Raw genomic sequence first — 10,132 nt, forward strand, 5'->3', positions numbered from 1 at the left:
TTCTAGAAGGTTTTAAATGGCAGGTTCTATCTCTTAACAGATATTGGGCTACTCATATTTTCAAATTTTGGTGAGTTATGCTTTTGAAAGGATTAGTCAATTTTTAACTTAGAATTAAAAATGAATTACCAAAAAGGTGTTTAAAATATCATAAACAGTTTTTAAATGTTTATAAAACATGCAGTGATGTCCCCTTTCCCATGTTTTATTTTGGTAATATTTTATTCAATCTTTTAAAATCATTTTAAGGGTTGTCAAATAAAATATAAGATGTCTAGTTAAATTTGAATTCAGATAAACAATAAATACGTTTTAAGCATAAATAGGTTCAGCTATTTCATGATACTTACTTATACAAGACTTTTTAAAATCTGCACTTCAAATTTGACTGAAAGTTCTGTATTTTAATACATATATAAACCTTTTTAAAAAATCCTCCTCTGAGGATATGTTTTTATTGATTTTAGAGAGAGAGGAAGGGGAAGAGAGGGAAACATCGATGTGAGAGAGAAACATCGATTAGTTGCCTCCTATACATGCCCTGACTGGGGATCATGCCCATAATCCAGGTATGTCTCCTGACTGAAAATCAAACTCTCAACCTTTTGGTGTAGGGGACGATGCTCCAACCAACTGAGCCACCCAGCCAAGGTAATAATTACTTTTATTATTATTAATTTAATTTTTTTCTCAATTTGCACTGATTTTTTTCTTTGATCCAAGGATTATTTAGAGTTTGTTTCAAAAATATTGGTTAATTTTAGTTATACTTTTTAATTTTTTATTTATAACATCCATTGTGGGTCAGAGCAATACTGTATGAATTCAAAACTTTAAAATTCTTTGCCTTAGCAGCAGATATTTAATATTGGTCAATGTTTCACATACACTTGAAAGGAATATAGGTTCTACAGTGTTTGGGCCTCTAATCTAATCTAATCTAATCTAATAAAAGAGAAACATGCAAATTGACTATACCTCTGCTACACCCACAAGCCACGCCCACCAGCCAATTAGGAGCAAATATGCAAATTAACCCAACTAAGATGGCCGCAGCCACGGAGCTGGAGTGAGCAGGAGGCTTGGATTGCCCCCGGCAATGGAGGAAGCCAAGCTTCCCGCCTGCCCTGCCCGCCCTGAGCTCTGCTCAAGGCTACAAAGTTCAAATTATAGAAGATAAATAAATCCCAGATATCTGCTTCCAGCTGCCTTGGCCTTTGTTCAAGGAGGGGCTGAGCGCCTAGGTTGCCAGGGGCAACCCAGGCTTCCAGGACCTGGGCTCCACTCAAGGCTACACAGTTTCAATTATAGAAGATAAATAAATCCCAGATATCTCCTTCCAGCCCATGGCTGTGGTCAGCCTGAAAATGGCCATCATCTCCACACCCAGGCTGGCCAGACACCCCAGTAGGGCCCCAGACCCTGAAGGGGATGTGGCCAGCCTGAAAATAGCCCTCAGCCCCTCACCCAGACTAGCCAAACCCCCATAGGGTGAGGGTCCCCACTGGGGGCTTGACTAGCCTGCAAACAGCCATCAGCCCCTCTCACCCAGGCTGGTCAGGCACCCCAGTGGGGACCTCCACCCTGAAGGGGGTGTGGCTAGCCTGAAAACAGCCCTCAGCCCCTCACCCAGGCTGGCCAGGCACCCCAGTGGGGACCTCCACCCTGAAGAGGCTGTGGCCAGCCTGAAAACGGCTATCAACCCCTCACCCAGGCTGGCCAGGCACCCCAGTGAGACCCCCACCCTGATCCAGGACACCTTTCAGGGCAAACCAGCCAGCCCCCACCTGTGCACCAGGCCTCTATCCTATATAATAAAAGGGTAATATGCATATTGACCCTAACAGCAGAACGACTGGGAATGACTGGTCACTATGACACACACTGACTACCAGGGGGCAGACGCTCAATGCAGGAGCTGCCCCCTGGTGGTCAGTGTGCTCCCACAGAGGGAGCTCTGCTCAGCCACAAGCCAGGCTGACGGCTGCCAGCACAGCGGTGGTGGCGGGAGCCTCTCCCATCTCAGCAGCGCTAAGGCTGTCCTACTGCAGCTTAGGCCTGCTCCCTGCTGGCAAGTGGACATCCCCTGAGGGCTCCTGGGCTGCCAGAGTGATGTCTGACTGGTAGCTTAGGCCTGATCCCTCGGGGAGAGGGCCTAAGCCAGCAGGTGGACATCCTCCAAGGGGTCCCAGACTGCAAGAGGGGACAGGCCGGGCTGAGAGACCTCCCCCCCCCCTCCCCCGCCTAGTGCACAAATTTTTGTGCACCAGGCCTCTAGTGTCATAATAATCTTCCCAGATGCCACTAGGACTTTTTTTGTTGCCTCTGGGTCACCTATCTCTTGCAACAGCCTTCTTCTCTTTTGGTTTTCCCACATGCAACATCCCATGCACAACTGGTCAAAATTTTAGTAGTAATGATGCTCTGTGTACCTCCATTTCCACTTCCTAGAGTGTGTCTCGATAGTTGCCATCATCCCCATATTCCCAGCCTGCCTACCTGCACTTCATCCCCTCAATCCCCTAGTTCTAGCTCTTGTGCAAGAAGAAGGACCTCAAAGTGGAAGTCTTTTGGCCTGTGTACAGATGGCTGGAAGAGATGGCAAATGATTTGTTGCTCTCTGTTGGGCCTTCGAGCCAGGGAGGAGCTATGTTTCCCGAGCCTTCCTGAAGAACCTGTACCAGCCCCTGAGTGACCTGGGTCCCAGTAGATGAGTCAGGCTGGAGGAGAGGGTGGAGATGGGGCCTGATCAGCTGCTGAGCCAGGAATGCAGGCATGGATCACTTAAGTTGTATCCAGTCCCTGTCTCTTGTCTCCATCAGGATTTGGGATGACTCTGCCCACAGAGATTTGCTTCTGGGTGGCTACCCCCTTGGTGATGTTGTGGGCACCATGAGTAACACCTGTTTGTGTAGAAAAGATGAAGAGGGTGCAATTTATCTTGATGTTCCCTAGTCATTCTGGTCTCCCTTGTACTGGGAATTTGGGGTCTCAGTGATGACTGTCTGCTAACAAAATCTTCACTCTCCAGTGTGAATACCAGGAGGTGTTGTGTGAGGGAGGGGGTTATTCAGGGCCATATTAGAGGCTGACTACCTCTGAAACCCATTCTAATTGTCAAAGTTGTGACAGCAGTTCCTAAAACAAACACTGTAAAATTTCTGTTTTAATAATTTGCTATATATAAGTGGATCATAATGTAGCCTTGGAAAATTATACTTCGGAAAATTCATTGGAAACTTGAAAAAGCAATCATGGCAGGGTATCAGGCTAACAGAGTTCTTAATTGTTCTGGGGGTCATGCTGTCTAAAATCTTGAAATCATTTATAATTTATTTTTCAGATTTCATGCACTTCGACGGTTTTTTCACATTTCTGTTTTCCATGAGCTAGTGGGACTGACCTGTGCTGCCCTCTGTTGTCCTACGCAAGGTTCAGATGGTTTTCTCCAGGGGCACCCACTTTTCCTCCAAACTCAGACACCATTATCAATGTCATCACCAATCACTTCTGTGATTCCGCTACAGTTGTGATGAATAGCCAGTGTCTAGTTTCTCCTGATCTTGATACTCTGTGCAGGGCCAGAGGCAGTAGCCTCTGTAGATGGGAAGTCTCCCTTGGCTATTGGGTTGGGGAAAGGTTCCTTGTGAGGTTACTGCACAAGAGCTTGTTTTGGTTTTATGATTTTCCAGTCAAGTCAGCAGGGCCCCTAATGCACAGAGTCTGTACCTGGAAAAAGAAAGTGGGAGGAATTGTGTCCTTTTGCGCTAGCTTCAATGTGCCTTGAAATACGTTCTTGCCAAAGCTCTGCTGCTGAGGTTCATTTAGTGGGGAAGCGTGCAGAGCTTTGGGAAGTGGTGCAGCTGGGTCTGGGGTGGTCAGGAAAGAAATTGTCTTCTGCAGTTGAGCACCGTGAGGTCTATAGAATCATTTCCAGCAGAGCAGCTGGAGGCAGAGAGCTGCCTTAGAAGTGCTGAGTGTCAGAGAAAGATGAGGAAATGAAATGGGTTTGCCCTGAGTGTTTCCTGGTACTGAATCCTGGAGACTGGGTGGGGCTCTGGGAATCTCAGTACCTGTCACAGACAGTAAGGGCTGCATGAGGGCTCTTCCACCTTTTCTCCTCCCCAGCTCTATCAACAAGTATTTTTTCCATTTGGCAATGCAAACATTTGAAAAATGAGACTGTTATCTCCCAGAACATGCAGTGATGGAATTCCTATGGTTAGGTTGTAGCACATATAGAGAGAATGACCATATTGTCAAAGATGCATTGTTGATTAAAATTTTGTTGCTAAATAAATAGCTTATACTGAATATTAGGCAAATGACTTTCTAATAAGAACTTCCCACAAAATAATGGGAATTTACCAAAGTATTTATGTATACAGCCAGTTGGATTTGTTGTGTTCAATGATAATTCCATTTAGAGGATGGACACTGCAAAGTTCAGATGGTAAATGCCAGACTACAGGGAATAATTGACGTTTTGATGGACGTAGAAGAACCTCCCAGCTGATTCTGTACAGTCACATTAAGAATGTCTTTAAAGTGTGATTTTAAGTCATGCGACTTCAGTAACCTTTTATTTGAATATACTATTAATGCAGACAGTCCTGGAATAATCTTTAGGGTAGAAGTCATGTTATTTTAGTCAACATTTGGGTTGAGTTTGGTAAAATTTTAGAGTATTAAAAACAGGAATCAGGCCCCTGTCATATTGAAAATGAGGACATTGGTCTACATTGGTTGGCATGGGGATTTGAGAGAAGGACTCTGGCTATCAACGGACACTTGGATTGCTTCCATTTCTTGGCCGTGTGAATAGTGCTGCTGTGAACATGGGTGTTCACTGGCTATTTTTTAAAAATATGTTTTTATTGACTTCAGAGAGAGGAAGGGAGAGGGAGAGAGAAATAAAAACATCAGCGATGAGAGATAATCATTGATCAGCTGCCTCCTGCATGCCCCTACTGAGGATCAAGTCCACAACATAGGCATGTGCCCTGACAGGGAATCGAACCATGACCTCCTGGGTAATAGGTTGACACTCAATCATGAGCCACAGTGGCCAGGTTCATTTGCTGTTTTTAAATAAGCAGATCCTTTTCTTCTTCTAGGCCTTGTATGATTAATTTTTTTTTACATTTAGATCTCTGGTCCATTTGAGAGTTATTTTGGATTATGGTGTGAGGAGTGAATCCAATTTTATTGCCCCTCGCCACCAAACTATCTAGCTGTTTTGATGCGATGTATTAAAAGTTCATTATTTCCCAGTGATTTGAGATGCCACCTTTGCCATATATTAAACTGAACATTGTATGGAATTTTAATTCTTTCCTTTGGTTGGCCTGTGCTACACACACCAGTGGCACAGAGTTCTAAAGTATACTTTAATGTCTGCTAGGAGAGTTTTTGGTAGGGTGGAGAGTAGAGACTCTTGCCTTGCTGAGACATCTGACTTTCTATCACTCCCCAAAGCTATGTGGGGAGGGAAGATGGAGAATGGATGGCTTGGAGGAAGGACATAGCTCATTCTGTCCCCCAGGATGGATTGTCGGAGGTTCATTTGACCTGAGGAAAAGACCCCATTTTCCTGCAGGAGGTCAGACTCAGTCCTGGATACATTTGTTTTGTACAGAATAGATGTTTAATAACATGAGAAATCTGTTATTTCCACTGTAGACATGACCATTTATTAAGGCTCTGGCAACCCCACTGGAGCTGGCTTCCATCCCAGAGAAGTCAGTTACAGGGGGAAGAGAGGTCTCAGTGTGCTCCCTTTTGGTTAAGTTGGTTCATTGTTCTATTTATCCAGGGTAGGAAACGAGCAATCCTGGTGAAGACTGTTGGAGGAACTCCGAAATTTCTTCCATAGGAGACAATGCCCTGGGCCACATTGTTACACACAAGGGGGCCTCCAGTGTCCCCCTGTGGGTGTGGAGAGGAAGGGACACTAAGCCAGGCCCCCATACTCCATGCCTCCCAAGCTTGGGGCCCTAAGGTCTGGCCCTCAGAAGAGGGAGGCTGGTGCAGGTGCAGAAGTCAAGCTCCTGGGTCTTTCATTGGTTAGGCTTCAACCCTGGCTGTGGTGACTGTCTATAGTTCAACCCAAGTCAAGGTATCTGCCCTTTCCCATGAAAACATTGCATGTGAATGCGTTGTGTGTCCCATGCTCCTCCCCTTCCCTCAGATACTGGGTTGATGGGAACCCCCCCGCCCCCCGGTTTACTCTGGTCTGGCCCCCAGACAGGCTGTGGGGATGTAGTCTGTTCCCACTGCCTTGTTCTGCCCAGCCCCCCTGTCTCAGGTAGTGTTGTAGATGCCAGTGGCCTTACCAGGAAGGTGGTCTTCCCCTCGATCTGGTCTCCTACACAAATCTGCCTTTGGCCGTTGAAGGTATCAAAGTAATTGCTGCACTCCTGGTCCCTCTGCACACTCAGCTGCACATCCCGAAGTGTGTCTGTTCTCCTGTGCTGGCTGACCAGGCCCCAGCCAGCCACGGTGCACAAGGACCCAGGACTCAGTCTGATCTGGGACTGAGGCAGAGCCACTGGCCTCACAAATCGGTTCCGTCTGGCTCTATTTTCCAGCTGGCAGGAAGAAGGCAGGCATTCAGAGAATGTTTATGCAGACCTCACCCCACCCCACCCTGGGGCTCTCCCCTGCTTCCTCCTCCATGAAGCCCCCATGCTGGGAAGGAGCCAGCTCAGGCAGGTGGTACCTGCAGTAACATGAGGTCATTCAGTTGGTTCTGCTGATTATATCTAGGGTGGCGGATGGCTCTGAGCACCAAAATACTCTGCTGGGTCCTTTCCTGCCGCCTGATGTTGTGGGCCCCCAAGATGACGCGCATACGGCTGCAAAGGAATAGTGGCAGGTATGAGCTTCATGTGCTAAAGTCCATCAGCTGTGCTGGGCAGGTGAGAGCTCAGGGCAGCAGAACTGCAGCTGAGGGAAATGAGGAGACAGGGAGGCTCTGGGGCTGAGATCTCTGTGTCTGCTGCTTCTCCAAAGCCTTGCACTGGAGATGGTGGGGGACATATTGACCTTAAGTTTTGCCTCCCCTAGAATAACTTGAGAAATAGCTTGAATTCACATTTTGAGGCCTAACGTATGCCTTCCATCTCTTCCTCTTGACCTCATTTACACTAGATTATTCCCTGCCTCCCAGGGTTTACTTAGTCTCTCTTCACCCCTTCATTGCTGGAACCCTGCTTTTGGCTTCATGGTCTTATGAACTCTTCTGAACCCACCTTACTGGCCGCCTGAAAGATCCTTAATTCCTCACCTTCCCCAGCATCGAGCTGATGTCATCACAAAGTCTTCTCGCACCAGGAATCCCCCACAAGTGCTCAGGCCCCTTGGTGTCCGAGTCAGAAGATATGCCATGTAGGGGTGGGAATGAGGGAGGGCCTCTTGGCCTCCGATGATCTCCCCTGGAAGGAAGTATTTAGCACTTATCTCTGTGTTCGTTGAACTCACAGCTTGGTTGATCCTGAAAGGTTAGAAGATGGGGAAGCTACAGAGATAATACAGGGAAAGGAGAGTTTGGTGGTAAGAATTGGGGTTTGCAGAGTACCACATTATGGGAGAGGGCTCCAGGGTTCTTCAGGGAACACTGCTGGCTCCCACCCCAGACCTCAGCTTCCCCTTACCTCCCCAAAAGGAGAATAACCCTTGCTTCAGGCAAGGCACTTAAGCCTCTCACAATGTGGAGCGATCTCTCCTGTTGGCATCCAGAGTCCGCTGGAGTAGCTTCTCCCTGAACTTCCCTGGGACTTTCTTTTTCAAGGACCTTCCTGATCCTTCTGAGTCCAGCTCATGACCAGCTCACAGACTGTTTTTCAAGAATCTATACTAATAAAAGCCTAGGTGGTTCTCGTGCTCTCCTGCACGATGTCACAAGGTGGCAGCCACAAGATGGCTGCCACAAGATGACCGCGCACACAGTGGAGGTGGGGTCCAGCAGCCACTCTGTGCAGTGAGGCCTGGGGGCCCGTGGCTCTGTGCAGTGGGGCGGAGGCCGGTCCCAGCGTCTATGCTGCCTCACATGGAGGAGGCCGGTCTGGCCAGCAGGGGAGGGCAGTTGGGAGCAATCAGGCCAGCAAGGGGATGGTTAGGTGTCAATCAGGCCTGCAGTGGAGCAGTTAGGGGGCGATCAGGTTGGCTGGCAGACGTGGTTAGGAGCAATCAGGCAGGCAGGCAGGCGAGTCGTTAGGAGCCAGCGGTCCCAGATTATGAGAGGGATGTCTGACTGCCGGTAAACTGGCAGTGGGACATCCCTTGAGGGGTCCCAGACTGGAGAGGGTGCAGGCCGGGCTGAGGGACACTCCTCCCCCCCTGCCCCCCGTGCATGAATTTTGTGCACCAGGCCACTAGTCTAGATATAAGCTAAGGGGACTGTTATTGTGTATCCTTGTCTCCTTGGCTTTGGCATATGGGTTGCAAAAAAATTCATAGAGCAGAGTTACAGAGCACATTCTACGTGCCAGGGGCAATTCCAAGAGTTTTATGTACACTAACTAATGTAACTGTCTTAGCAACTCCATGAGGTGGGCATTGCTGTTATTTCTATTTATAGATGAGGGACCTGGGAACTATGAATTCAAATACTGTGCCCAATGACACACAGTGAGGAAATGCCTAGGCTGTCTGGGCCCAGAGTCTATGGGATGGGATTGGGCCTCTGCGGGTTTGGACAGTCACTCACCTGCCCCAGCCCCTGCGGGTAGGAGAAAGGCCACCAGGAGCAGGAGTTGCTGCATCTTCCCAGGAAGGCTGACCAGTCAGTTGCTGCTGGCGCTTCCTCCTGCCACACTTTTAATCCCCAAGAGAGGAAGGAAGGGTAGGGTGGGGATGCGAGGGCTCCCATTCCCATTCCTCTGTTGGTGTAATAGGTTTCATCACCCTGGCTGGCCAGGAGGTTGGTCTACAAACTGCCAGTGACCTGGGGGAAGGCAACACTGGATCTTCCACAGCTGCTGAGTCATGTTGTCAGCAGAAACGGGAACCAGGGCACAAGGAGGGAAGCTTTGGGCATGGCGTCCCAGGACCCTAAACCCATCTAATTCAATAATATCCCAAGAAAGCACAGAATCTGCAAGCTGCCTGCTACCTCATTTCCTATCCCTCTGGGATTGGAGCCTGCCTGAACTCACCCTTTGTGCCCTGGCCACCTGCTGAAACCCTGGCTCCTCCCACCTCTTTCTAGAAGCTGTCATGGCAGATTGAGTAGCTCTCTCTGCTGGGTGGGTGGAGGGTGCTGGCAGAGAAGGAAAATGGAAGAACAAGGCTGTGCCACTGATGGCAACTTTCTTAGGTCACTTGAGCCTGAAGGAACTCTCAGTAAAAGCTAGGACAGTTGAGTTCTTCTGTTTGCTGCTTCCCACTCACGGTGAAAACCTTTGTGTCTCAGAGGGTTCTCTGTACAGGAAAGGCCTGGTGGGTTGATTTTGTTGAGAGCTGTCAGAACCTGGCTTGAAACTTATAAGATCCTATTTCATCCAGGATATGAGACCCACCATCCAAATCCCCATCCTCTATCCAGGGATGGGGATGATTTAGAAGGACATCTTTGCTGTGCTCCCTATAATGCATAAATCCAAAGGACTGAAGCCACTCATTCAACACTGAGAGTAAGACCTGGTAGAGAACTGCAGAATAATACAGTGGGCTGTGAGACTGTAGGAGATTCTGTGTATGTTCAGAAAAACAGTATAATCCAGTACAAAGTAGTACAATTCTTAAACTTTTAAAGTTTGTGATAGGTCCACTTGAAAATCTTATAAAAGTTAAGTGTCCTCTCCTTATATATAAATACTAGAGGCCCAGTGCATGGAAATTCATACACTTGGGGGGTCCCTCAGCCCGGCATGTGCCCTCTCGCAGTCTGAGATCCCTAACGGTGGACATCCTTAGCACTGCTGCAGAGGTGGAATAGGCTCCTGCCACTGCTGCTGTGCTGGCCAGCGATGAGCCGGCTTCTGGCTGCAGCGCTCCCTCTGTGGAAGCGCACTGACCACCAGGTGGCAGCTCCTGCATTGAGCATCTACCTCCTGGTGGTCAGTGAGTGTCATAGCGAACGGTCATTCTTGGTCGTTCTGCCTTTAGGGTCAATTTGCATATTACCCTT

General features: G+C 48.2%; 1 protein-coding gene across 1 annotated transcript; it reads right to left on the reverse strand.

Moving 5' to 3' along the window:
• Window positions 1-5,766: 5,766 nt before the first annotated feature.
• LOC308523169 (cathepsin G-like) lies at window positions 5,767-8,765 on the reverse strand (the record flags this gene model as incomplete). The annotated part of the gene is made up of 5 exons (XM_081096884.1): window positions 5,767-5,928; window positions 6,336-6,590; window positions 6,722-6,857; window positions 7,289-7,436; window positions 8,711-8,765. 5 exons carry the CDS (start codon window positions 8,763-8,765, stop codon window positions 5,767-5,769), a joined length of 756 nt encoding a protein of 251 aa, XP_080953010.1.
• Between the last annotated feature and the right edge of the window lie 1,367 nt (window positions 8,766-10,132).

Source organism: Myotis nattereri, assembly GCF_964212035.1.
Source record: "Myotis nattereri genome assembly, chromosome: 1".
NCBI lineage: Eukaryota > Metazoa > Chordata > Mammalia > Chiroptera > Vespertilionidae > Myotis > Myotis nattereri.